The sequence below is a fragment of the Boeremia exigua genome (genome assembly GCF_020726555.1).
Source record: "Boeremia exigua strain MPI-SDFR-AT-0100 chromosome Unknown C7974scaffold_8, whole genome shotgun sequence".
In the NCBI taxonomy this organism is placed as follows: Eukaryota; Fungi; Ascomycota; class Dothideomycetes; order Pleosporales; family Didymellaceae; genus Boeremia; species Boeremia exigua.
In genome coordinates this window covers 722,870-748,431 of record NW_025763525.1, presented here as the reverse complement: position 1 = coordinate 748,431, position 25,562 = coordinate 722,870, and the positions used below count along the sequence as shown (strand labels likewise).

General features: G+C 57.2%; 10 protein-coding genes across 10 annotated transcripts; 5 read left to right on the top strand and 5 right to left on the bottom strand.

Annotated features, from left to right (window-relative positions):
• Positions 1-223: 223 nt before the first annotated feature.
• On the bottom strand, positions 224-1,299 carry C7974DRAFT_397475 (uncharacterized protein). The gene is made up of 4 exons (XM_046142196.1): positions 1,196-1,299; positions 1,127-1,140; positions 1,019-1,081; positions 224-971 (listed from the first exon to the last, which is right to left on the bottom strand). The coding sequence occupies exons 1-4, from the start codon at positions 1,256-1,258 to the stop codon at positions 335-337; spliced, it is 777 nt and encodes a 258-aa protein (XP_045995369.1). The 5' UTR covers positions 1,259-1,299; the 3' UTR covers positions 224-334.
• Positions 1,300-1,414: 115 nt separating this feature from the next.
• C7974DRAFT_214318 (fungal-specific transcription factor domain-containing protein) lies at positions 1,415-3,947 on the top strand. The gene is made up of 2 exons (XM_046137036.1): positions 1,415-3,136; positions 3,195-3,947. Exons 1-2 carry the CDS (start codon positions 1,527-1,529, stop codon positions 3,826-3,828), a joined length of 2,244 nt encoding a protein of 747 aa, XP_045995368.1. The 5' UTR covers positions 1,415-1,526; the 3' UTR covers positions 3,829-3,947.
• C7974DRAFT_214315 (D-isomer specific 2-hydroxyacid dehydrogenase) lies at positions 3,947-5,319 on the bottom strand. The gene is made up of 2 exons (XM_046137035.1): positions 4,921-5,319; positions 3,947-4,875 (listed from the first exon to the last, which is right to left on the bottom strand). The coding sequence occupies exons 1-2, from the start codon at positions 5,107-5,109 to the stop codon at positions 4,066-4,068; spliced, it is 999 nt and encodes a 332-aa protein (XP_045995367.1). The 5' UTR covers positions 5,110-5,319; the 3' UTR covers positions 3,947-4,065.
• Positions 5,320-5,582: 263 nt separating this feature from the next.
• Positions 5,583-6,573, top strand: C7974DRAFT_214321 (Mss4-like protein). The gene is made up of 2 exons (XM_046137037.1): positions 5,583-6,012; positions 6,078-6,573. Exons 1-2 carry the CDS (start codon positions 5,854-5,856, stop codon positions 6,474-6,476), a joined length of 558 nt encoding a protein of 185 aa, XP_045995366.1. The 5' UTR covers positions 5,583-5,853; the 3' UTR covers positions 6,477-6,573.
• A 1,086-nt stretch (positions 6,574-7,659) lies between these two features.
• Positions 7,660-13,622, bottom strand: C7974DRAFT_338854 (phospholipase-like protein D1). Its single transcript, XM_046139237.1, has 2 exons — positions 8,176-13,622; positions 7,660-8,111 (listed from the first exon to the last, which is right to left on the bottom strand). Exons 1-2 carry the CDS (start codon positions 13,512-13,514, stop codon positions 8,105-8,107), a joined length of 5,346 nt encoding a protein of 1,781 aa, XP_045995365.1. The 5' UTR covers positions 13,515-13,622; the 3' UTR covers positions 7,660-8,104.
• Positions 13,623-14,258: 636 nt separating this feature from the next.
• C7974DRAFT_362081 (Alpha/Beta hydrolase protein) lies at positions 14,259-15,510 on the top strand (the record flags this gene model as incomplete). Its single annotated transcript, XM_046139727.1, has 1 exon — positions 14,259-15,510. A coding segment is annotated over exon 1 (1,008 nt), but the record flags the coding sequence as incomplete, so codon positions are not given.
• Positions 15,511-15,974: 464 nt separating this feature from the next.
• C7974DRAFT_456841 (uncharacterized protein) lies at positions 15,975-20,233 on the bottom strand (the record flags this gene model as incomplete). Its single annotated transcript, XM_046146031.1, has 2 exons — positions 15,975-20,004; positions 20,052-20,233. The coding sequence occupies 2 exons, from the start codon at positions 20,231-20,233 to the stop codon at positions 15,975-15,977; spliced, it is 4,212 nt and encodes a 1,403-aa protein (XP_045995363.1).
• Positions 20,234-21,669: 1,436 nt separating this feature from the next.
• Positions 21,670-22,821, bottom strand: C7974DRAFT_214281 (uncharacterized protein). Its single transcript, XM_046137033.1, has one exon. It carries the CDS (start codon positions 22,530-22,532, stop codon positions 21,906-21,908), a length of 627 nt encoding a protein of 208 aa, XP_045995362.1. The 5' UTR covers positions 22,533-22,821; the 3' UTR covers positions 21,670-21,905.
• C7974DRAFT_214282 (uncharacterized protein) lies at positions 22,822-23,684 on the top strand. Its single transcript, XM_046137034.1, has 2 exons — positions 22,822-23,328; positions 23,381-23,684. The coding sequence occupies exons 1-2, from the start codon at positions 23,303-23,305 to the stop codon at positions 23,646-23,648; spliced, it is 294 nt and encodes a 97-aa protein (XP_045995361.1). The 5' UTR covers positions 22,822-23,302; the 3' UTR covers positions 23,649-23,684.
• Positions 23,685-23,923: 239 nt separating this feature from the next.
• Positions 23,924-25,477, top strand: C7974DRAFT_397462 (Sialidase). The gene has a single exon (XM_046142195.1). The coding sequence runs from the start codon at positions 24,196-24,198 to the stop codon at positions 25,279-25,281; it is 1,086 nt and encodes a 361-aa protein (XP_045995360.1). The 5' UTR covers positions 23,924-24,195; the 3' UTR covers positions 25,282-25,477.
• The last annotated feature ends 85 nt before the right edge of the window (positions 25,478-25,562 follow it).

Genomic DNA, 25,562 nt, shown 5'->3' with positions numbered 1-25,562 from the left:
CTGCAAATGTTAGCTGTTGGGTTGCTCAGTGCAGTGCGACATAAATATCTTAGCTTCGTCTCCAAACAGGATTCACACATGTTCTATTCTAAATCCACGTTCTTTCGTCGAACAGCTCAATATGTGATGTTGTGGTGTTGCATACTTCTTCTCCTTGATGAAATCAGAAGGCTGCGATGAAATGCCCGGGGAGGATTCATGACTAACAAGAGTAATGGATCAGTAGAAAGAGATCGGAGTGTGAACATTAGCTATTCGTTTTAGCTAACTGCCAACACCACCTTTTATACTAGACTCATCCGCATGTGTTCAACTTTAGACAGCGTTTGTTCATCTACCAGATAAAGTCTTGCTTGAACTCCTCTGATAGCCTCAAGACGCCCTCAGTACTGGCGGTTGGCTGGCTTGTGTTTCCCTGAGGCCCGCCTATGTTGTGTTCAAATCTTCCAGTGTAATCCATTCCATTCTCGTTTCCCGTCATGAATGTCAGATTTGATGTATTGGCATATGAGGCTCCGACTTCGAAAGACTGAGGTCCACTGTCCGAGACGAAGGGGACTGTTGGTCCAATATCGGTTTCAGCCTCGGGAATCAGATATAGTCCGGTAGATGGTATCATATCCGGTGAGTTTCCTTCAACAAGCATCGGGCTTTTGTCTCCAACACTGCTTGTGGCCAACGATCTTGAGATTAGAGACGCTTTGTGTTGCCACCAACGTCGAACATTTTCCGGAGAATCTAAAGGGAAATGGGTCCAAGTTGATGCCTCCTTCCGAGACATTGATAGGCTTACAGGGTTGAGCTCTGTTTGATGTTCTGAAAGCCCTGGGTTATGAGTGCCTGACAGTGGTGTTTGCTGAAAGCTTGCCTCGAGTTGTTCGATAGAGATCTCGGAGAGTAGTGCAAGAAGAACGTTCTCAGTTTGCATTAGACGCGCTTCTAGATTATGGATGTATTGTTTCGGTGGGCCCCTTCAAAATTAGACCTATTCAAATGAAGGAGGGCTAGATCATCGTACCGCTTTTGTTGCGTGGGCCATTCGCATGGGAGGTCATTTGAATTGCACTGATCACATCGAGGCCTACTAAGATCAGAACCTGAGTTCATTACGGAGTCGTTCTCTTACTTCCCTCCACTACACTACATATGTCTGCCTCAGTGAATGAAAACCGATATTTAGGATGTGGGAACATACTCGATGCTTCCTCGCACGGCATGCTACACACGCTGTGCTGATTCTACTTCTCCTCTCTGGCATCTCGGTGGCTGCTCTCAAACATGGAGCCGAGTTTAAGTATGTTGTTAACTATGTCGTGAAGTGCGCTTTGTGCCTCCTGAGGTGCGGCAGATAGTTTTACCGGGGGAAAGAGCGCTAGATTGAAATTTTGCGGGGGTACCGATAACCAGCCTTCGCCACAACCCCAGCCCCAAGCAACTGACGACTCGAGACCGGCTTGCGCTGATCGCGACAGATCTCAGTGTCAGGTTATGGTATCATCCAGCATTGGAAGTGCACCAAGCTACCAATGCCCACGCCCAACGAGATTGGCACTCTGCGAGCGCGACCGAATGGCGAGAGTCTGTTTGTAGGCAGCTCATCTGGCGTCTTTTTCATCAATACCGTTAGGCGTGCATTTTCTCAAGCTGCTGCAACTACATATCAGCGCCAAAGAACGACAAATGACGCCCATACAAGTGCCAATTTTGCCAGCCTACCCTCGCCTGAGGATTGCATCATCGGATCCGAGACGCAACCGAGCCAGGACTGGCTGAACGCGAGAAGGGCGGCTGCAGAAACAACACCAACTCAACCTGAACGTGAATCCCGGCGCCGGAGCAATCTCGAAGATCTCGGGACGCTTCCAGATCATGCGGTTGCTAAAGAGCTCTTGATCACGTACTTTCGAACATGGCATCCTTTACTTCCTTTCCTACATGGTCCGACCTGTCTAGGCGACTTGGAAGATGCATATGCAGCAGGTCAGCCCAGAAAACCCAAGTCGCTGAGTACCGCGATCATCTTTCAAAGTCTGTTCAGCATTGCCAAGCTCGACAGACCCGATCTCCCTTCATTGGGAGCGTCACAATTCCAGTCCGAGGAACAACTAATGCTTGCCCTCAGCACAGTATCACTCAAATGCGACCTGGCCTCTATACAAGCACTACTTGCTGCAGAGTTATACTTCGTCGCAATTATGGACGTGCGCGCAGCCTCAAGCGTGGGAGGGTTAGTCCTAAGATCCATGTTCAAATCAGGTCTCCACCGATGTCCAGTTCGATACACCCATTTGACTTCGAGTGACCACGATATGAGGAAGCGTATGTTTTGGAGCGCGTATTGCTTGGATCGTTATGTGAGCCAAACGTTGGGCCACCCTCTTGGCATTCAAGACTCAGACTTCGACGTTTGTGCGCCAGGAGACATTGACCTCCACCAGCCAGTGCGAACTGCCAATGAAGCAGACGAAGGTACCTCTCCAGAAGAGACAGTGTTGCATTTACCAGCAAATCACCCGAGTCGACAATATGCTTCACCACGGCACGGGCCGACTAGCCCCGAAAACAGTCAAAGAGAACGTTCAGTGCAACCAGACGACCAGGAACGATCCCCTGCCTGGCCGGTGAATAACCGAAACGGAACGTCACAGCTACGCCAAGAAAATCAGGTCGCACAAGCACAGTTTGTAAGATACTCGAAATTGATAGGACGCATGATGGAAACGTTCCACAAATCCATACATGTCCGCTTGGCCAGTCGGCAAAACATTCTTTTTCTCAAAGCCGATATTGATGCTTGGGGCAATGATCTATCGCAGCCCTTGCCTGGCCCCACAGTCGGAGATCAAGTGCAGCCAGCCTCTCTCAATCAGGACGTCTTTTTCTGGGTCGCGCGCCAGCAACTGTTACTCCTTGTCAACCGACCCTTGCTTTCTCTCGACCCGGAATCTGCGGAGTTCCGTTACGCTGCACAGATTTGCATTGGGGCAGCAAGATCGATAATCCGAACACTCGATACACACATGATCTCTGGGGGTAAACTGTTCTGGCCAGGATCGATACATAGTGTTTGGATGAGCGGTCTGGTCATGGCATTCACCTGCCAGCTGAAGCTTCAGAGCACTATCAATGCCGTCAAGTAAGTTGTCACATCCTGCTGTCATAATTTGCGTCTAGGAGTAAACTGACATCGACAGTGACATCACCACTTCGCTCAAGATCCTTAAGGTCATGGCAAAAAGATGGCAAATGGCTCAAAACTGTCACGAGGTCTTGTCAATGCTCCTAGACAATATCCAGAATCCAGAGACACCCGAAACCGTTTCTGCTAGAGGTGACCTAGCCGAATCCAGACACTCACGATCGACCGACCAAGAAAACGCACGAGGCGAAAAGAGGCAAAGAGAGAATAACGCATCTGCTGGTAACATGCAGCAGAGAAGCAAGTTTCCACGATATACGGCGCAGCCGTCGCATACTTCGTCAGCGACGTCTGTTCCCGATAATCCACTGATGACAACCTCGGGCCATGGTCTGTATGATTCTAACCAGCATTTTGACCCACGTGCTGGTGCATACCAAAGCAATGATCAGTTCACAGGTGGAGACGTGCTGTCCTCGCAGGGAGGAGGGAACTTATATGGATCTCTGGTCCATCCTGAACAGACAATCTACAATGCAAATAACTACGCACTTGAAATCAACCCACAGAACATCGCGATGAACGCACCATACGTACCCACTCCAGGTTTTGGACCGTCCACATTCTATGACGTCTTCGATGGAGCTGCTTGGGGCCCTCTTCTGGATCTGGTCGAGGACCGCAGATGATCGTACACGTTTTGTCTCATGGCTGACATGAGCTATCATGCGCATCAGATTGGTGTAGAACTGTAGAGTCTTGCACTTCTCTTACAACTCAGCGACGTACCAGCACACAAGATATCAGCTACGTCTCTTCTGACTTGCAACTGTATCAGAAGCGAAGCCGTCCTCATGTTCGGTCAAAGTACGACATCGACCCGACGACTTAAGGAACAACTTCGAAGTATTCGTATTTCGTTAGATCTATCGGCGAGCCAAGTGCTCAGGAACCACACTCAGCAGATCTTCCCCAAACACACCCCTTCTCGCATTCTCCATCGCATGAGCCTCCATCTGCGCCAATGTCTCCACCGTATGCGTACCCAGATGCGGTACCAGCAACGCGCGCTCGTTCTTGACAAGCCGCTCGGCAACAAGTGGTTCCTTCTCATACACATCCAGGCCCACAGCCGCGATATGCCCATCATCCAACGCCTTTGCCATCGCTGCCTCGTCAATGATCGCGCCGCGCGCGGTATTCACAATCACGACACCTTTCTTCATCTTCGCGATCTCGGCCTCGCCAATCAGATGTCGCGTTTTGGAGGACAGCGGGACGTGCACGGAGATGATGTCGCTGTGCGCGAGGAGCTCGTCGAAGGAGACATACGCAGCGCCTGACGCCTGTTTGTCGGATAGCGGAGTCCGGTTGTGGTAGATGGCCTTCAGGCCAAATGGGTCTGCTCTGAGTTTGACGGCACGCCCGATGCGGCCCATACCGAGGATACCGAGAGTCTTTCCTTGTGGGTCGTGGCCGAAGTCGATGCCTTTCTTGAAGTTCCCTTCTCGTAAGCTGCGGAGAGAGGGGTTCAGTTGGCGCAGGGCGCCGAGGAGGAGGAAGAGAGTCAAGTCGGCGGTGGCGTTGGTGACGGGGTCTGGCGCATATGTGACAGTGATGTTGCGGGCGGCACAAGCCTCGACGTCGATCTGGTCGTACCCGGCGCCATTGTGGCAGATGAACTTCAGCGACGGCGGGAGATGGTCAATCAATTCCTTGTCAAAGTTCCCGGCCACCTACGTTCAATCAGCAAGAGCTGGGGCTTACGTCTGCTAACGTACGGCTCCGCTTGCAGACGTCCGGTAGATCGCCTGGATATCTGTGTACTTCGTTCGAACATCCGCGAAGAACTCCTGGCGCGAAGAGCTTGAAACCACTTCTGTGGAAGCTACTTTCTGGAGTGCTTCGTATGCCTGTCGTGCGTGGCGGACAGGGTTGAAGAACAGTATGCGGGGTCTCGAGGCAGCCATTGGGTCTAGTGGGTTCGGTGCGGCTCGCTAAGTTCGTCGGTGTGGTTTCTGCGTTTGAAGTAACACCTGCGGGTTATATTGACTGCCATGTACACACTCAACCTTATTGTTGGTAGATTATTTAGGCGCGTGGTTCGATGGCCGCTTCCTAATGCGGTAGATCTATTAGCCGCAGCTGGACCATCGCGGCCCTAGTATCGCTATCCGCGTCCCGACCCAAAGAATGCCTGAGACGAGAGGTTTTTGGTGTTCTCCTGCGCTGAAATCATTTTTGCACTCATCTGTTTTTGCACACGTCCACATTGCACACAGCAAGTACACGTCAGGGGCGGGGTGACATCAGTGGGTTTCATAAACCCAATCTGACGCCTTAACTAGCGACGCCTTGAGTAGCGTGCAGAAAGACGGTGTGCAGGAGAGATGTGTGCAAAAAGTTTACCTAAGCAGACGTCGACTGAGAAGGCCCGCGAGCTAACACCCTCCTATCCAAAACACAGCAAGCTTCAGGATCGTAGCCCCGACCCTCCGTTCTTTGATCCATGTTCACTGGGAAAGGCAATATTAATAACCTTCTTCGTGATCACTAAGCAACAAATTTGGTCCGCGACGCGCGGTCGAACCAGAGGCCTGCGTAGAGTACGGACGAGACGGAAGACAAGCATACACACCAGATAGCTGGCATATATCAGGCCGCCCACGGAGAGCTCTCGAAGGCACCTAGAAACCCCCTCATATCCACACAACATGTCTGAGCAAGCTACCCCCCAGACAGCCGCCGCGTGCGTCCGCGACTCGGACAAATCCAAGCCCTACATCCCCCGCGCCGGCGTCGCAACAGACGGCTGGTCCAATGATGAAGAAGCAACCGCGACCTGCTACTGCGGCGCCGTGCAACTCTCCTTCGTGCGCCCCCCCCCCCCCCCCCCCCCCCTTTAATCCACCCACGCCCCCGTCACTAACACACCCAGCCCACCTCCGGCCCGGGCTTCATCCAATCCTTCCTCTGCTCGTGCCCGGACTGCCGCAAACTCACCGCCTCACTCTTCACCACAGGCCTGATCGTCGCGGACACCCACCTTTCCCACCTGCGCGGCCAGTCCAATCTCAAGACGTACGCGCAGCGCGCGACCACGGCCTCGGGCGCGCTCATGACGAATTATTTCTGCGATACCTGCGGCACGCTGATGTACCGCGTCGCGGAGAAGGTGCCGGGGTGTAGTATTCTGAGGCTCGGGACTGTGGATGATTTTAACCTTGCGGAAACGAAGTTGAAGCCGAGTTTGGAGGTTTATGTTAAGGATCGGGTGGGGTGGTTTGGGGGGGTGCCGGGGGAGGGGGTGCTGCGGTTTGATGAGAGTCCGGCGTGAGGCGGGGTGGGCTGGGCTGGTGAATGGGACAGGCTGCTGGCGGGGTGGGTTGAGGCAGCGTGGGCTCTTTGGGCTGGCGTGCAAACGGCGCCAAGCTTGGGGATGTGTATGTGTATCATATCATGTATCATACTTTGTTTCTTTAGCGTGTATTACAAAGGCCTAGCGCGTACCTCCTTGTTTATTCCTCTTGGATGAGAGCCGTCTTCACAGTCATCGGGGTATGTCGACGTGTGCGGACCACCCCCTACACTGGCACAGTATGCTGTCACGGGTGCAAGCTCAGATATCTACGCACCCCAACTGGCTAGACAGCTATAAGATGCGTGTGTAGCATGTAGGGGAGGCCTAGACTCTGTGTACAATAGCAGTGTAGGGTACCTATAAGATATAGAAAAACCAGACTTCTCTATATATACATAGGTACCCACGGTACTACTATACTAGCTAGCTACCCAGACAGCCAGCCACAGACGCCACAAAACAACTACAACATCATCACAAACGTTGTCAACCTGAGGCTGGGTGGAAACAAGAAGAGGCTTGCCCCTCGGCAGATACTTGGAAGGTGTCTGGCGCCTTCACCGAAGATGTCATAGCAGGAGGCTTTCTGGTAGCAGGGCGCCCCGCGTTGTGTACTAGAACGGGGGTGCTGCACATTTCGGCTAGTATTGTATAGAATCAGACGCGGTGTGTGGGGATACGCGTGCATGTCTGCGTGCATGGCATGCCTGCGCGGAGGGCGGAGGGCGGAGGACGGAGGCCAGAGGACGGATGGTAGAGGGCGCAGGACGGGGCGGAGGGCCGGACTATGTGCCGTGCCGTGCCGTACTATGTACTCTACCGCAGCAGCAGCAGCAGAGCTCTTGCTCGAACCTGTGCTCGTATATGTGCTCGTACTTGTGCTCGAACCTGTGCTCGAGCTCGTGCGCGTGCGTGTGCGCGTGCCAGGGGAAGTCGGCGCTGCGTCCCTGCATAGCGGAACCGTGGGTAGAGATCGTGCGCGGATGAGGACCGAGACGCAGACGTAGATCGAGGGGAGCGGAGCGGAGGGGAGAAGTCGAGAAGTGCGATTTGGTTTGGTGTGGGATGGGATGGGATGGGATGGGATGGGACAGTTTCGAGGGGAATGAACGCAGTGGAGGCCGTGGACTCGGGCATCGGTATCACAGGCAGCGTGTCAGTGGCTTCGATGGTGTGTATTCCAGGCTACTCTACGCTCTGCTTGCTACTCCATTCTCTACGCTCTGCTCCCCACGCTCTGCTCCCCGCTCTCTGTTCTGCACATTACACGCCTCCCCCGCGCCTCTTACACCCCCTACTCTCCCTACACTCCTCCTCTAGAATACAAATACAATACAGTACAGCGCCCACCGACTCGGCAGTGCACGCGCAGCAAGAAACCCCAATATCCAAAGATTGAAGCGCCTGGACGCCAGCTATGCAACGCGGAGAAATGCAATGGCAAGGCGATGCAATGGCAAGGCGATGTAGTGCAAGGCGATGAAACACAACACAATGCAACGCGGCGCGAAACCTCGTGCGCCGAAGGGACTCCTCCCGCAGCGCGCCAACGCGCGTCTCCCCGTCTCTCCATCTCTCTATCCCGTCGTCCGCGTCGTCGTCCGTTAATTACTATTCAAAGTCAGCAAACATCCCCACACAACACCACTCCCAAAGCAAGGAAAAAAAAACTCACTAAATCTCCAACGGCGCAATCTGATCCACATTATACAACCAACCCCCCCCATTCTCCTCCTTCTCCAGCCACTCATACGGCCACAGCACCAAATGGCCCTGGACGAGATCCATCAGCATCTTCGCGTCTTCCTTGGGCAACATGCTCTCCGCATCTGCGGCGTGGAACGCGCGCGTGGAGCTCTTGGTCGTGGCGCGGCGGCGCGAGCGCTTCGACGCGGTTGTTGCGCGGTGGGTGCTGAATTTGGGCGGCTCGGTGATGGTGACGTTGCGGGGGCGGTCGGCGGGGAGCGGGGGGGTGGAGGGGACGGGGGGCGCGGGGGGGAACGGGGTGGTGGCGGAGGGGGGCGAGGGGGCGAGCGGGGAGACGACGGCGTCGTCGGCGGGGCGGGGCGGGGTGGTGGAGTGCGTGTCGAGGGCGAGCGCGTGGATGCGTTTTTCCTGCTCGTGGGCCCACTGCTCGACGGCGCCGTTTTTCGACGGCGCGTCGGCGTTGGTGACTTTTTCGGATAGCTTTTCGCCCAGCGCGCTGACTTGCTTGCCCATGTGGCCCATTTTCTCTGTCATGCCGGTGCCGGGGGGCCCTGTTTTGCCGGGGGCTTCCTGCGCGCGCTGGTTTTGGGGCTTGCCGCCGCCTTGCATTTGCGTGAAGCGGGCTGCGAAGTTGGTGTACTCCTGGTACTCCTTCCATGTCTTGACCTCGTTGTCGGGCTGGCAGCGGAACACCTGGCGGAACAGCTTTGTGTTGTTCTCGGCGACCTGGTGCCAGGTGTCGAGGAAGAACGAGTCGTTGATGGGGTCGCGCATGCAGTCCTCCGTGACGATGGGGCGTCGCATCTCCGCGAGCAGCGGGTTGATGACGGTCGACGAGGCGCCGCTGTAGGTGCGCTGCAGCGGCGGCCCACCGATGTCGGTGTCGTCCATCAGCGGCAGGGCAGGCAATTGGCTGAGCTGTGTCAGCCCCAGCTTGGCTGTGTCCATGCGAGGCAGCCTCGGGGGCGGGAGACCGGCATAGCCTTCCTGGCCTCCGCTGCTTGCGCTAGCTCTGGTTCCAGTGGTGTTGCTACGGCCGCGACCCTTGACCGTCGAGTGTCTCTTCGCCGTCTCCTTGTTGGCAAGGCCCTCCGGCGCAGCATCAGACAGCAGCTTCTCATTGCCATGGGGGTCGAGGAACGTGTCACGGCCGCGCGTCAGGCTGGGCTCGCGGGCTTCCATGTCCCGGAAGTGATCCACGCCTTCGCCACGGACATCCTTCTCGTGTGCATCGTTCTTGGTGACGCGGGGATCGGACGACGGCTTTTTGCTGGACTGGAGGTGAGGGTTGGTGTCCTGTGCCCAGTCAAAGTCGTGGTTGAAGCTGTGCAGCCTCTCCGCGCGCTCGATCAGCTCCTCCTGCGCACGGGCATGGTTCGCGGAGAGCTTCTGCTCGGTAGCGCGGTCGGCAGTGGGAGAGCCGGGGCCCGACGACTCTGTCTGGAAAGCAGTACTATCGGCATCCGACATCTGGCTAGCCCACTCCTCCTCGGAGATGTGGTCCACGTCAACGCCCAAGTGCTCGCGCATCAGGCGCATGCGTAGGGTGTGGGGGAACTTGCCGACCTTGTACGGCTGGCCGGCCATGTACGAGTCGAGCACTTCAGTATCGCGGATGACGGCGGCCACCTCGGAGTCGCGCGAGCCCAGCATAGAGCGCTCGTTGATGTTGGCAGAGCCGATGATGGCGACGCGGTCATCAACCACCATAATCTTGGCGTGAATGTACAGCTGCTCTGTGACGAGCATCTTGGTAGGCCCAATCTCGCCCCAGGATCGCAGAGCGTAGAACTGGATGTAGTCCTCGGGCTCAATACCAGCGGCGCGCAGACGGCCGAAGATCGAGCCCGGGCCACGACAGATGCTGTGGTACTGACATGTCATGATGAGACGGACACTACTACCGTCTTGCTCATCGACAGTATTTTGATATCCGGGCATCAGGGGAAGCATGATGCAGGCGCGCCAGTCCTCGTCGTTGGCGTGCGCGCGCTTGATGCGGTCAACAATAGCGTCGTTGATCTTGTTCTCAATCTTGGTACCCAGCACCTCGCCGCTGCTGATGTAGAACTGGTTCTCAATGTACACAAAGTGCTCGGATGTTGCAATCATCTGGACGTACGCGTTCATGATGCTGTGCTCGACCTTGTTCGGTGTGCCCAACGACCACGCACACGCAGAGCGCAGGATCTGCACTTCGCACGTACCCTCGAGACCGAGCGCCTCGATGTCGGCGGGGTTGAAGTCGGGCGGAGGAAGCAGGAACGGAGTGGGGCGGGACGGCTTGCGTTGGCGGAGGAGGTAGTTCCAGCGCTGGACGAAGTGGCGGGTGAGATCACGCGCGGGCTGGCCCACAATCTGCATGCCGATGTCGTGCCAGGGCATTCGCGGGACCTTGCTGCGGTCGTACATCTCCTCGTAGGGCTTGTCCAGAGCGAAGAAGTCCTGCACTCGGGGGTTGGAGTAGTCCTTTCCAGGCCAGAGCTGGCAGTGATCAGCGTCTTTGGGGGCGTTGTTGTCCAGCTCGAAACCGGTCAGCTTGTCGTCGACGACAACGTGCTGCGGAGTGTCCCAACGACCAAAGCACAAGTCAACACCTCCCATAAAGGCGATGGTGTGGTCGATGACGCAAATCTTCTCGTGATGGGACCAGAAGAAGGTGTTCTGGCGAATCTGGTTCGGCGACCGCTGAACGAAGACGTTGGGGTGGAGATCGAGAAGCGAGAACTTGGAGTACTCGGAGTCAATGGGGATAGCGGCGCCGATGTTGCGGTACATAATGATGAAGATCTTCACGCCCTCCTGCGCCTTGCGCTGAAGCAGGCGGTCGAGGCGCCACTTTTGGCTGATGGCGGCCGGGCGTCGCAGATACAGCTCCGGACTCAGCCACCAGTCGTGGATGTAGATGACGTCGCGGGCCATGCTGATGGCGCGGGAGACGTTCCACATGTAGTCGCGCCCATCAACAAGCCACTGTGCGTAGATCTTCTTGCGCACGGGGGCGAAGCTGTCAAACCGCTGGCGTTCCGACCAGAGCGTGTTTTGCATCATGAATGTGATGGACTCCTCAAACTGCGAGAGCATCTTGTCGTTCCTGGCCAAGAGCTTCATCTTGCGCTCGGAGTTGACGAGCTTCAGCTGATGGTGGCCGGTCGCCGATGCTTTGGCCTCGCTTGCGACTTTGCGGGCTTTCTTGTCTTTGTTCTTGCCCGACGTCTTGGACTCGAGCTTGAAGTTGGAGTCGACCAGGAAGACATCATACACGTTCATCTCCTCGGGCGAGTCCACACACACGATGTAGCTGTGTCTGACCAAAAACCACTTCGGCCAGTGTCGGCTCATCATGGGCATGGGCGTCCATCGCTTCCGGGCGTCGACGCCCTTGGAGGACTTGATCATCAGATGGCCTTCCTTGCCGTGGTAGCCGCCCTCGGCAGCCAGACGCACGCCCAGCGCCGACAGCTCCAAGAACTTGCAGAGGCGGTTGCTATCCGGTCGGAAGATGAGATACTGGATCAGCCCCTTGACATACTGCTCGAGCTTCTTCCGCTGTCGCTCGTGGTGGTTCTGCTTGGAGTTCAGGGGCTGGCCGACGGCTCCCGCAAAGCTGCCCTGGCGCGCTGCGAGCTGGCCCACAACCCCTGGAGTTGCGTCTGGACTGCCGATGCTCGACTTCCGGCGGTGCATGGTGAAGGACGACTTGCGCCGCTTGCCCCGTGACGGGCGGTCTGTGGCGCTCGCATCGCCGTCGGTGGCTGCACCGCCGACTGCGACTTCCTCTTCATCCTCCTCCTCCTCATCCAGCGCGCCGTAGCCGCGGATGCCTCGGAGATAGGGCACGACACTGCGTGGGAAGCGCGGCAGCTTGCCTCGCGGGTCGTCCTTGTCGAGGGTCGAGACGCGGCTGCGGAACGAGTCCTGCTTCTCCTGGACCTTGAACTTGAGATGCAGGTTGGCAAAGTCGGCGACAGTGCGGTACACGATCCACTTCATGCGGGTCGAGCCGCTGCCATATTCGAGCTCAATACGCAGGGCGGTGTGCCGGTCGCCCTCCTTGTCCTTGGTCTTGTCGGCGTCGGTGATGGTGACCTTGAGCTGCTCGAGCAGGACGGGGATGCGCTTGTGGCCGTGCTCGTCGCGCTGGAACATGCTGGCGAGGAAGAGGGCCGCAGGGGCGCCGGCGAGCAGCTCGGCCATCAGCTCGGCCGACTTGGCATGGTCGACCTGGCGCTCTGCCTTGGCCCGGTTGCCGAGCAGCTTGAGGCCGTTCTTGATGGCCTTCCACTTCTGGGCGCTCAGGCTTGAGGTGCGCTCGCTGCGCATGCGCCATGGTGGACGGCGGTCGCTGGACGGGTCGCCCTCTTCTGCGTTGGGGTCGTGTCTGCGGCGGCCGCCATACGACAGCCCGCGCGCACTGTGCAGGCCGCGGGCCCAGGCGCTCTCCTTGCCCATGCGCGAGCGCCCCTCGTCCTCGGAGTAGCCCTGGCGCTCGTTCTCGGGGATGTCGGTCATGGTGCCCTTGCGCAGGATGCCCGGGCGGGTGGTGGAGCCGGGCGTGCCGGTGGGCGAGTCGCGCGAGAAGTAGCTGGCGCCGCGGGGGGTGGTGGGCGCGGTCTGCACGCCGTCGCCGCTGTCGCCCTCGAACCAGCGGCGGCTGCGCTTGCGCTTGTGGGCGGGCCGCGCGACACCCTCGCCGGCGCTGGACTCGGCGTCGGCGTCGGCCTCGCTGTCGTGGTGGCCGTCGAAGCGGAATTCGTCGCGCTCGTTGGCCGGGGTCAGCGGGCCGTAGGGCGACTGCGACGGCGGCGAGGCGGTGGCGGTCGGGGCGGTGGTGGCGCTGTTGTTGCGGCCGTGGCCCTGCATGGGGGCGGCCAGGGCGCGCAGCTTGCCCATCAGCGACGAGTCCTCCTTGGGCTTGCCCTTGGCCTTGTCCTCGGTGTCCCACGACTGCTGGCGCGAGCCGGCCTGGGGCGGGTCGGAGCCGTAGGTGGCGGAGCGGGCGAACTGCACGCTCTTGCGCTCCTTGGGGGCGTTGGCGTCGGCGGGCTCGCCCTCGGCGGTGGGTATGCGCGAGATGGGGGCGAAGGGCGGGTAGTAGGAGCTCGTGCTGGCATTGGAGGCGTGCGACGCCGGCTTGGGCACGCGCGACACGGCGTAGTCGACGGCATCGAAGGTCTCGGGCGCGGCGGGCTGCGCGGACGCGGGCGGGCTGTGGAAGGGGAACTCGCTGGGCTCCTGGGCGGACAGCGGCGAGCCGGTGGGCGCCGAGCGCATGATCTTGGGGGCGCCGTTCGCCGGGGCGTGCATCTCCTCCTGCAGGCTCGGGCGGTAGCCAGCGCGCAGCGAGGGGGGCAGCAGGCGGGACGCGGTGCTGGGCGCGGCCGGCGACTGCGAGCGCGGGCTGGGCGACGTGCTGCGGGCGCCAGGGTCGCCCAGGGCGCGATAGTCAAGGAAGGTCGCGGGGGCTCTATCGACGGCGTCGGCGGCGGCCTTGTCGGCGGCCTCGTCTGCGGCCATGGTGCCAGCGGGCGGGTGCGAGGGCGAGGGAGAGGGCGTGGGCGTGGGCGTCACTGAGGTGTACGGCGGTGTGCTATGGCATGGGATGGGTGTTGCGGTGCTGTGCTACAACATGGACAACATGGTGTCGCCCTCAGGAAGACTGCAATGGGGCGGAGGAGAGCTGGCGACGGGTCTCCTAAACGGCGTCGTCGCTGCGGGCACACGTAGCAGGCGCTGGCCAGTTCGACTGCTTGGCCTGTGGTCATCAGCGCAATCTCCCGCGGCGTACGTCGTACTTTTGGTCGCCCGTCGCGCTAGCAGCCCCTGGTCTCCCCGCGCCCACCGCCTTCACCTCCGCCGCCATGCCGCAGGCTCGGGGCAGGCTCGATGGCAGTCTCAATGGTCTCGAAGGGCCCGCAGTAGACCGACCTGCAGTAGTTGGGCCACACTCTGCAGTCAGTCTCGCTAAGCATGCCCGCTGCTCCTGGTGCCATGGTAAACAGTGCTAGCGCGTCTCCAGCATTCTGACGCGACGTCTTGGACACGGACTCGGTGCAGTCGGTCGACGTCAACGCCGTCTGACCTCGCCAGCCTCGGTCTCTGCACTCAATTGACCCAACATGCTGTAGTATCACTGAACCAATGCTGACCTACCGAGCTCGACTATGTAGCCATCAACCTCGGCCGGAATGGTGTGCCCCGCCGCCTTCAACCGTAGTCACTAACTACCTAGGTACTGTGTAAACTCACCACCACCTCCAACACCCCCAGCTCCCTCGTCTGCGATCAATTCACCATGGCCGCCACCAACAACCCCCTCGAGGGCCCCCCAACCCTGCCCCCCGTCTCCGCGCAAACCCTCACCATCGCCGGCATCCTCGTCACCGTCCACGGCCTCGCCGAACTACCCCCCAACTGCACATCCGTGACGTGCCTGTGGCTGTTGAACCCGCGCCTGCAGACCAAAGAAACCATGGCGCCGATCGCGACCGCGCTGATAACCCGCTGGAACACACACTCGCAGTCGCAGTCCCCGACCCTCTCAGCCCCCCGCACCGGCCTCATCGCCGCCGCCTTCGACGCCCGCAACCACGGCACCCGTCTCGCCACGCCCCTGCACAACGAAGCCTGGCGCCAGGGCAACCCGACCCACGCCCAGGACATGTTCGGCGTGTACGCCGGCACCGCAGCCGACTGCGCGGGGCTGATCGACCACCTGCCATCCTACCTCCCCGGTCTGCCTGCGCTCGCGCACGCGGTGCTGGGCGTCTCGCTCGGCGGGCACGCGGCGTGGCACGTACTCCTCTCGGATCCTAGGGTGCGGGCGGGCGTGGTCGGGATCGGGTGTCCGGATTATGCGCGGTTGATGGCGGATCGCGCGCGGTTGTCGAGAAGGGAGACGTATCTTTCCACCACGCCGCCCGGCGCGGGGTTCTTCGGCTCGCCGGATTTCCCGCCCGCGCTGGTCGACGCAGTGGCGCGCTTCGATCCCGCGGGCCTGCTCCTCCCTGCCGGCGCAGACGCGCCCGTCTCGGACCCCGCGCGCGCCCGCTTCCGCGCACTCGTCCGCCAGCGCCTGCAAGGCAAGCGCATACTCAATCTCAGCGGCGCGGAGGATAAACTCGTGCCGTACGCCGCCGGCGCGCCGTTCCTAAAGGTGTTCAAAGAGGTGGTTGCGGACAAGGCGCTGGATGTTGGGTTTGAGGATGTGCTGTTTGAGGGCACGGGGCATGTGTTTTCGGCGGCTATGGTGGAGAGGGCTGGGGAGTGGGTTTGTGAGGTTCTCGGCGGGAGGGGGGGGGGGAGGGGGAGGGGGAGGGGGAGAGGAGTCGGATGTAGGTGTGTCTGTTTCGTGCGTGTGGTAAGGTGGTGCTGTGGGGTAGGTACTGCGCTGTTTGACTGGGGGATCATCGTAGGCAAGATTGCAGGCCGTCTATGGAGGGAGTACAAGGTCCTGCGTGCTAGCCAGTCCAACGCCATTTCCATCACTTTTCATCCCGTCTTCGCTCGCTTCTCGTGCGTGTATAGCGCGGGGCTGCGTGTATCCAAGCAGCTGCACTTCCTGGCCGGTTCAACGCGTTGGAGTATCTCTTTCCGCCGCTCAACACCTCCGCCCATTACCTCCCCCTCCGCTCACCCTTCACCCCCTTCTGCTGCCCACCACCCTCCCTCCTCCCCTCTTCCCTCTCTGCTCTTCCCTCTCTGCTCTTCCCCTTCCTCTCCACGATCCCCCTCTCCACTTCCCTGTCCCCTCTCTACCCCATCTCCTCACTTACCCCCCGCCCTCCTCCTCAATCGCCCCTCCCGCTCATCCACAACCCGCATCTGCTCCTCCAGCGCCGACACCCGGCGCGTCTTGCGCTTGCCCAGCACCTGCGAGGGAGCGGACTGTGCTGTTGCGGGCTGGGATCCCGGGGCCTGAGATCCCGGGGTCTGAGATCCTGGAGTCTGTGTCGCTGGCTGGGCTGGGGTGGGAGGGACACCATTCTGCGCAGGCGTGTGGCGCCGCGTGCGGGTGTGTGTGGCCGTGAGCGGAGTCTTGCGCGCGGTCTTCGAGGTCGGGGGCTGGGGCGCAGGGACAGCGGCGGGTGTAGATACAGACGCAGATGCAGGAGCCGAGGGCGTCGCGGTCCGCGCGCGCGTCCGGGTTGCCACGTTGGATGCTGGGAGGGCCGGCGTCTTCGTCGACGGCTTCAGCGACTTCGCCGCCTTCGACGCCTTCGACGCCTTCGACACCGACAGCGTCTGCGGCCCCGCCTTCTTCATCGCCACCTTCGCAGCCCGCGCCCGCGCCGCACTAGCCCTGGCCGCAGCCACACGATTCTTCTTCACTGGCGGGCGCCCAGACTGCCTCTCCTCCCCTCCAGCAACGTCTTCTTCCTTGACAGCCGGCGGTGCGGGTGCGTCGATCTGGTTTACGTGCGTCGCGGCCGGTGCGCTGGAGCCCGACGAGCGCGTCTCGGAGCGCGTGGCGCGGCGCTCGTAGTGGAATTCTGCTTCGTGGCGGAAGGGCGCGTCGGCGGGGGGTGCGGGTGCTGCTGGCTCGGGCGCCTGGGGTGTGGGGGGCGGTGAGGCGGTGGTGAGCGAGAGCGAGGGGGCTGGGCTGAGGGAGGATGAGGTGGTGGAGTCGCGGTCTTCGTTGTCGGGCTCGACGTCTGTGGAGCCAGGCTCTGCTTCTGTGGAGGTCGGCTCGTCTTGCAGCTTGGCTTTTTTGAGGTCAGGCTCGTGTTTGACGGGTCGTGGCTTGTCGTCTGTGTCTGCATGCTCCTCTTCCGCATCCGTAAGCTCGTCTTCCGTGGCTACATGCTCTTCTGTGATTGCATCCTCGACTTCCTCGGATTCAGACTCTTCCCCAGATTCAGACCCTCCCTCAGACTCAAACTCTTCCTCAGATTCAGACTCGTCCTCGGCTTCAGCTTCATCCAAAGGCGTCGGTGGCGTCAAGGGCTTGAATCTCAACCTAGGTCCGCGAGGCGGAGCTGCAGGGGGCGGCGGTGTTGGTGACACCGATGCGGTGGTGATCAGCTCTTGCATCTCAACATCGGTAATCTGCATATACGGCCCGCCAAACGGCTTTGGCAGATTTTGCGAGCGCAAGGCTGATGGATGGGTCTCTGGCTCTGCTGTGCTCGAGACCTGGCTTGCTTCTTGTACGACCTCGACGACGTTATCTGCTTGTGGCACGGGTCGAGCTGCTGATTCGGCCGCGCGAGCAGCAGGTATCACTGTACCGTCGGATGTGACCTGGTCCTTGCCTTCCGATTTGATCGCGCGTTGTGTAGCGGAGACTAGGACATGTTCATCGCAGTCGCTCATGTGAACATCCACTGCCTCGTCGACGGGAGTAGCCTCCGTTTTCTTGGGCTGCACTGTTTCAGTGCTCTCGATCTCGGGCTGTGTCGCAGCGACTGGGACAATCTCGTCACGATCGCTCATGTGGTCTCCAACCGCCTCGTCGAAGGAGGTGGCCTTGATGTCCTGAGACTCAAGCATTAGAGCGTTATCAACCTTACGGCGCGCAGCAGCGACGAGAGTGCCTTCTTTGACACCAGCCACATCGTCAAGCAGAGCAGCCTTACTCTCCATAGGCCCAGCGGTAGCATCGCTTTCCATCTCATTCTTCGTAGCAGAGGCTGAGGGATCTTCGTCAGACAGGCTCGTGCTATCCGCCACTTCTGGAATGGGAGCAGCTTCAGCTACCACAGGCTCGACAGTAGCATCGATACTAATCTCAAGCTGTGCAGCAGAGACGGGAACGCTCGCCTCGGTATGAATGCCTTCCAACTTATCAGAGGGAGAGGCTACGTTTGCCACTTGAAGACTCTCAGCCTCCAAATAGACAGCAGAGACCGGAGCGTCTTCGGTATGCAAGCTTGTGTGGTCACCCGCTATATCGTCAAGGTGGGCAGCTCCAATTGCCTCAGGCTCGATGAGCGGACTGTTGGCAGTCTCAAGCTGTGTAGTAGGAATGGGAGGAGCGTCCTCCATGTCAACGTCTTCCAGCTCATCAACGGTAGCGGCCTCAATCGCCTCTGGCTCAACAATGAGATCGTTCTCAGGCTCAACTCGTGCACCATGGGTGGGGGCGTCTTCTTTTCCGTTGACGTCTTCCTGCTCTCCAAGGGGATTGTGTCCGATGGTGACAGACTCCAGTGTTGGTTCGCTCTCCATCTCGTATTTCGCAGCAGAGATGGAAGCATCCTCTTTGATGAAGAGGTCCTTGGACTCCTCGAACGTGGGGGCCTCAATCACCTCGGTATCAATGCTTGAATCGATCCTTTGTCGCTTTGAATCTGGCTCTTCGCATTTATCGGACTCCGCACTGTCTAACGGCCGCTTTAGCACTTCGTGAGGCGTTGACGGCAACAGATCTCTCTTGTACAATGACATCGTTGACAGTAGCGTTGATGCAAATTGACCCACATCTGACGATGGCTCAGCGGGGCCGATGTTTGGTGATAAACCAGGTTGGCTGCTACTTTCCGAGGGGCAGAAATCGCTGTCCACGTCGTTCATCACGATGTCTCGCACCTGAAACTGTTGCTTTGGCATCTGAAAATCTCCATAGCCGGCGGTGTTACACTGGTCAGGTGCCATGCTAGGTGTACCGTATGTCGGTATGATTGAGTCGGTGGACATCCTATCGGGTATTGCTACCAGGGGTACAATGAGACTGTGTTGCGGTGCATCACCGGTGACTGGCCCAGGACGATCGTCGCACGGCGTGGACTCATCGTGTGATAACGCTTGATCGTGAGCATCAAGACCGCATCGTGACGCGTACTCTACGATTTCGCGGTGAAATTCCCCAAGCTTATGGTCAAGAAATGTGATTGGTGTTTCTGTTTCTGCATTCTCCCTCATGGCGTCTTGGGTGATTGTTGGGGACACGGATTGATCCTCAAGAATGGTAGGCGGCGACTCGGTGATCTGCCTGCAAGGTATTTCCAGGCTAGGCTCGCCGAGACCCTCATGCATCTCTTCACTCGCGGTAAGAGCTGTCTCAAGGTGACCATTACCGCTATTTCTGATATCGAGGGACATGCCGGTGTCGGAGACTGCCCTCTCATCTGGCAGGCTGGCAGGTTGAGATGGTGACGCAAGGCAGTTTTTGTCATCAGCTGCCTTTGCTGTGAAGTCTGCAGCCGACTCGATGGCAGCATCAGCAGGTTTGGCGGGGCTGGTAAGGTTGACAAAGTCTCCAAACTCGGAATCGCTAGCGGGAGTCGCGTAGGTGTGCTCGTGGACGGCGAAGGGAGCCAGATCTCCATTGGACGCGATGCCTTCCGTGCCAACGCAAGACTTCGCAGAAGGTAGGTGGATGTCGGAATGGGTCAGTGCTGGTGTCGGTGGACCGACCGCGCTGGAACCTTGGACGTATCCATCACTGCCCTCTGCGTCTGGTTCGCGTGGTAAATGGGCAACAGGTAGCGGTTTCTCAGGTGAAAAATCTATGATATCGAAAATATCGATGCTCCAAGGGGCGGGGGCTGTGAGCTCGCGTTCCTCTGCTGGCGCGACCTGCACTTCCCGCGTGGTTGGTGTACTAGCCTGTGTTTCCAGCACATCCGAGACCGGTTCTGTGACCAGGGCTTCACAGAGGCCGCTCGCCTGGCGATTAGAGGTGCTGAGATCTGAGGAATGCTCTAGATCTACACCGTGAGGGGTATGTTGTTCCGCGGCGTGAACTTGACACTTCGTTGCCTCTTCGCTAGCAAGTTCTTGCTCCGTCGCGATGCCAGCGGTGGAACATTCTTCCAATGGCTGTGCAATACTCAACGATTCGCCAATATAGCTTCTGGAAAGGTCAATGGAGTCAAAGCCCAGCGGTGAAGTGAAATATACGTGTCTGTGATGATGGCGTTCTGCTCTTCAGTCACACTTGTGGATGACGGACCGTAAAAGTCTTCGATGACTTCAAAGCCCTCCTCCCAAGAACAGACCTCTAGCTCGGATAGACGCCCGGCAGCATCGTCATCTAACTGCCATGTAGCAGCGCACGTTTGTGGCATGCTGGGCTCGTTCATAGTTGGTTGCAGCCAAGATGCATGCGAGAGCGTTACGTGGCCGATCACAAACGGATGCCTTGTGTAATGAGTACTTCGAGGACTTAGACTAGCATAAAAGTGCGTCAGTGTTCCATTTTCTGTCTATAGATGAAAGAGATGAATACGCTTTCGCGCATTCGAGAGTGTTTGATGCAGAGCGCGTCCCACAAAGGTAGCCGTACAAATATTACCGCAGGCTTGCTGCTTTTCTAACAGCTGGGACTACCTTCATCCAAAACAGAAGAAGCCTAACAAAGGATCCGAACGCCGTCGCCCGTAGGCTTTCGAAATCTTCACTGCTTTGGTGAGAGATAGAAGTGAGTATCTGTCGGCGGAGGCTGCGCCGTTGGGACGGAGCTGACTAGATAAAGTGTTTCTGGCTTGTGTGTAAGTTGAGTAAGTTTCACCTAAACAGGAAGATCAGCAAACGCCCACGGTACTAACGCGTTTCCACGTGATCCCCTCGAGTGGGGCGGGGAAGTGCCGGACCGTTACACAGCCCTACGCTTATTGAATGAGATCAAGTCGGTACGGCGGATACTACAGCTGTGTGAAGAATGCTTTCATTGCAACAGCCAGATAGCGCTGATAGCCGAGTCAACCGTAATCGCATCCACTATTGCGATGCCCTCATAGGCCATTCGCCAGGAAAAATGAAAGATGCCGCACATAAGAGTGCTTTAGAACAGGAAACATCCAAAGGCAAACGCCGGGACAAGAATTGTAGCTGACAGAAGACTGTGTACCACCTAGAAAACTAGACTTCGGGATCTGGGAAGCGATAGACACCTCGTGTTTGTCGCACGAAGCAGCTGTCATATCGGTATAGCATTACTGACAGCATTGCCTGTGTCCACCGGCAGAGCAAGCACCCTAGCGGTATTAGTAATGTCCAGAAAGATACACGTCGTTTTCTCGCTTACTTCTTGCCTGCATCTGTGGCACAGCAACAGCAGAGCAAGCTCGCAGGCCAGCAGATGATCTATCGCAGAAATTAGTGATCTACAGGCTTCGATGATTGTGAACAAAGCGACTTACAGCCATGCACACGGTGATCACGAATCCAATCGTAGGGCCAATGACTTTGCAATGACAGGGATTCTGATCACTTTTACATATCAGTACTGTCTGAAACATCAGGGGGAGGGCATGCATACGTTCCGCATTGGAAGCAAATAGGGAGTGGCACAAAGTCGCACATGCTGATACAAGGATAGCAGATGTTATACAAAAGTCAGCCAATCGAGGATTAAAAGAGGATTAGGAGAACTGGAGACAAGCAATGTTGTTGTGTGGGTCACTGGAGTTGGATGTGAATGAGGCTGAAGTAGGGTGATGTTGGTCGGCTACGTCATTCCGTGAAAACGGCAGTCGCGTAGCCACGAACGCGCGTCAGAATTCGCGCTTATTTCCGGACAGAAGCCGTAGAAATCGCACATCTATTGACCACATTCTATGTTTTTGTCACTCTGGAGAAGAGCTGCGTTGTGTTACTCTTCAACTGCTTGATGTTGTGCTCACGTTCTTGAGGCTGTACAATCTTGTCCTGGTCCTGCTTTTGCACGACGCGACAACTCACTTCGGAGCCCTCTGCGCGACCCCTAATGGCGATGATGCTGATAACGAGCAAGACTTCCTCGGTGCCCGTGCCTCAACTTTTAAGCGTCTCACGAATTAGTTCCAGCTCCACTGTCCTTTGATCCTGGCCCAGTTTTCCCCCCAGCCCATCGTCGTAACGGTCAAAACACAGTCTCCACAACCCCGGATCCTCGGTTTCAACGGCGATGAATCCCTCCCAGTTCTCCATGAGGAAACGGATCTCACCATCAGGACACACACGTGCACCCCATGGGCCGGTCAGCCCCTCCTCTGCTTCTACACGCAAACCATGGCTGATTTGAAAGCATTTTGAGGCGGTATCCAGGTATATCCAGTTCAGCTGAGGTGGCTCGTCTGAGATTGTGGAGACCAGACCCTCAAAGTTAGAGTCTGGATAGGGCAGGTAATATCCTGTGAACGGATGTAGGCGCTCTCCTTCGTAGGTTGACAGCTGCACAAACAAGCTCCCATCGCGTAACACAACTTGACTATCCCTGAACAGCTCTTTGCGGTCCTCTGGCGTCCTTTCCGAGGGCCGACACTTCATATGGCATCTGTCGGATTTCCACTCGGCATCCGCGCCGTTGCTTTTTGTATTTTCGGCTTGACTTTGAAGGTTTAGGACTGATGTTGCTACCATCGGCACTGTGGCCGCCAGCGATATGAGTCCCAGGACCATGTTGGAGTGTGAATAATACTACAACTCTGTGGATGAGACTTTACAGCCACGGCATCCGGAAACTAATGAAATGGAGGTAGACAGCCAGTCCAGATGGCTGGACAGATTCACCGGATGCGCTAACCTGGTTCAACACAAGGTTCCGCGCAAATATGGCCGAATGTCCACTTTCGTGGTTCCGTCTCCCGTTCGCCAATCTGCGGTAGGAGGCTTGCGGCTGCACGCGCTGCCAATCCCCCAGTCGGGGAGACCACCACTGCTAGCGTCGTCTAGATCACCCCACATCCATGGAACCGATCGACGGATCTGAGATGGATCCGCAACCTGTGACGAACATTGTGCATCAATTCTAAGCTCACCATGCAGCTACGAAGTCGCCGACCTGCGCATCGACTTCCACGAACCCCTCTGCTCCGCATTAAATGCTGCTAGTCGGTGAATAGGTGCTCGTTTGGGAAATCACAAGTCAGCTATGCTGCGTTCAGCAACGGGGCGCTGGAGATCAATGAGTTCTCAAATCAACTGCTCTCACGGAGCTGCTCGAGCGCATCCTCAGACGCATGGCCGATTATGGTGTGCTACCAGTAGCCACACACCTGTAGATAGAGCCTGTCAGATCTCTGTTGGGGGTTTAAAGGTTGCTCCCCCAGTCCTGATTCAGGTACCAATTTCATCCACCGATCCCATCCCATTATCCTACTCTTGCTAGAATTCCAGAGAAAGTGGCTTTGCCGGCAGAAACACCCAAGCGCAAGACTCCTCAGAACAAAATGCCTGGCGAAGAGGAAAAGTCTAGGTGCGACATCTTCTCACTGCCGCTTACTAGCCAATTACTGACATCATGTCAGAAACAATGCAACTGGCAACGCTCCAGGAGGCCGAGGTGGTCCAGCTTCCGCACTCGGCGGCGACCCTGTCGGAGGTGCTGTGTCCACACTCGGCGGAGGCAATAACCCGGCCACCGGTACTGCTGGTGAACGGGACGCAAATGCAGGCTTTGGTCTGGACAACAAAGATGTCAAGGGCAGTTTGAAGGTGCACATCAAGTTGGATCTTGAAGCAGACATTCGAATCATCGCGAAGATTAAGGGTGATATTGCCATTGGGCTTTTGTAGTAGGATATGCAGTTTAGTGAAATTCTGAGTTTGCACAAGTTGTATATTGCACAGCAGAGCGCGCCATGTTTATAATCACGTGAAATGCAGGCAACGGCTTTCTAAGATTGACAACGCACTCTTTGGTCTCCCACGTCTGTCATACTGCTCAGCCGCTTACCTAGTCGACTGCGCATCTACTTATCGGCATTATTGAAGTGGTAGGGCTGACCGCCCTCGGTGTTCAAAGGTGGCGTGACGTCACCTGTTCACTACCACAGTACCTGTCCGACGACCTCTCCTATACTGAGCTTCATCTTAATAAACGATCATACAGAAATGTCAGCACGGACAAAAAAATCAAGTGGAGCCCTTACCCAGGGCTACCACTCAGTCTCCCCAAGGACATCCGTGTGCCAATCTTGCGCAGTCTAGTTAGGCTCCCGGCCTCGTTCAATCCTATTGCGCACCGACTTCTTCGCCAAAGAGTGTTTCAGACCCCACGTAAGCAATTAGTTGGATGCCTCACAACAATGATACAAAACTCGGGTAATGCTCATATCATTGAATGGGATGTCAAGCAATCGTTCGGAATTCTATCATTATGCGTTTCTCAAAGGCTTTGATCGCAGCCTTTGCGATTTTCACTAGGTCTGCAATTGCTGCATCGCCGTCTAAGATTGGCGATGCCGTGGTTTTTGGCGAAGGCGGAACCTACCCACGAGCGACTAAACTTGCAGATGGCTCACTGGTCGGGGCTTACACCAATACACAAGGCGACAATACTACCATTCGTACGGTTCGCTCAGAGGACAATGGGGCTTCCTGGCAACTACAAGGCACCGTAGACACCGGTCCGAAGGCAACACAGGACGTCGACAACCCTTATGTACATGAGCTACCAGATGGCAAATTGCTTTGCGCCTTCAGAAACCACGACAGGGCGTCACCCACAACTTTCAGCTACTACCGAATCACCATTTGTGTCTCCGGGGATGGAGGCGCGACCTGGGAGTACCTATCGACTCCTGCATCAGACCCCGCAGGTGTGACAGGCAACTGGGAGCCCTTCCTTCAGCAAGCCCTCGATGGTACTCTACAACTCTACTACTCCCGCGAAAACAGTCGTGGCGATCAAGATAGTCTTCTCCGCCGATCATCAGATGGAGGCAAGACATGGACCTCTGCACAAGTCATCTCTGGAACTGGCATCGAGACACGGGATGGAATGATAGGCGTTGCACGCACTTATGTCGGGTCTGAGACCAAGATTGCTATCTTTGAAAGTGGCAACCCAGGAGTTGGACGACCGTTCGGTATATGGACAGTGCGGACGGATAACGATGGCGTTACCTGGAGCACCGAAAGAACAGTTGTGTACCAGCCAGATGGTTTCAATGCTGGCGCTCCTCAAATCATTCAAGTTGGTGACAAGCTAGTTGCAAGCTTTGGGACGAATGAAGATGGCGGACTGTGGCCTGGAGGGGCAATCAAAATCATGATTAGCAGCGATCAAGGAAGGACTTGGACCAACAAGACAACTGTACGCGAGCCTACAGCGTACTGGGCAGGACTATTGGCTTTGGATGGAGAGACTTTTCTTGTGCTGTACGAATTTGAAGGGACAAGTTACGCTCAAAGGATGACGATCTAGGAAGACGGTACTGCTTCACTTTAGTGAATGACAATTCTCAAACGATGTACTGCTTTACTATCTCTGAAAGCAAGGGTAACTGGAAGGATCTGGTAAACTAGCTCGGAAAGGTCCGAATTATTGCCTGCGAACCATCTTCACCACGACCCTGACGCGACTTTTTGACGCGATTTGTATAAATATACTTCAGTCCTCACCAACTTCCATTCACACACAACCCAGTCTTCTCCCTTTCTGGCATCGAATCCCCAACGAACTCACCACTTACAAAGAATACCATC

Bases quoted from the DNA above. Each gene is read 5' to 3' on its own strand.
- C7974DRAFT_397475 (XM_046142196.1), bottom strand. From the start codon at position 1,258: ATGCCAGAGAGGAGAAGTAGAATCAGCACAGCGTGTGTAGCATGCCGT. The intron at 972-1,018 runs GTACGATGATCT...CTAATTTTGAAG, and splicing joins TGGCCCACGCAACAAAAGCG to GGGCCCACCGAAACAATACA.
- C7974DRAFT_214318 (XM_046137036.1), top strand. From the start codon at position 1,527: ATGCCCACGCCCAACGAGATTGGCACTCTGCGAGCGCGACCGAATGGC. The intron at 3,137-3,194 runs GTAAGTTGTCAC...TGACATCGACAG, and splicing joins AGCACTATCAATGCCGTCAA to TGACATCACCACTTCGCTCA.
- C7974DRAFT_214315 (XM_046137035.1), bottom strand. From the start codon at position 5,109: ATGGCTGCCTCGAGACCCCGCATACTGTTCTTCAACCCTGTCCGCCAC. The intron at 4,876-4,920 runs GTACGTTAGCAG...GATTGAACGTAG, and splicing joins GGACGTCTGCAAGCGGAGCC to GTGGCCGGGAACTTTGACAA.
- C7974DRAFT_214321 (XM_046137037.1), top strand. From the start codon at position 5,854: ATGTCTGAGCAAGCTACCCCCCAGACAGCCGCCGCGTGCGTCCGCGAC. The intron at 6,013-6,077 runs GTGCGCCCCCCC...TAACACACCCAG, and splicing joins GCGCCGTGCAACTCTCCTTC to CCCACCTCCGGCCCGGGCTT.
- C7974DRAFT_338854 (XM_046139237.1), bottom strand. From the start codon at position 13,514: ATGCACGCCCCGGCGAACGGCGCCCCCAAGATCATGCGCTCGGCGCCC.
- C7974DRAFT_214281 (XM_046137033.1), bottom strand. From the start codon at position 22,532: ATGGTCCTGGGACTCATATCGCTGGCGGCCACAGTGCCGATGGTAGCA.
- C7974DRAFT_214282 (XM_046137034.1), top strand. From the start codon at position 23,303: ATGCCTGGCGAAGAGGAAAAGTCTAG. The intron at 23,329-23,380 runs GTGCGACATCTT...ACATCATGTCAG, and splicing joins GGCGAAGAGGAAAAGTCTAG to AAACAATGCAACTGGCAACG.
- C7974DRAFT_397462 (XM_046142195.1), top strand. From the start codon at position 24,196: ATGGGATGTCAAGCAATCGTTCGGAATTCTATCATTATGCGTTTCTCA.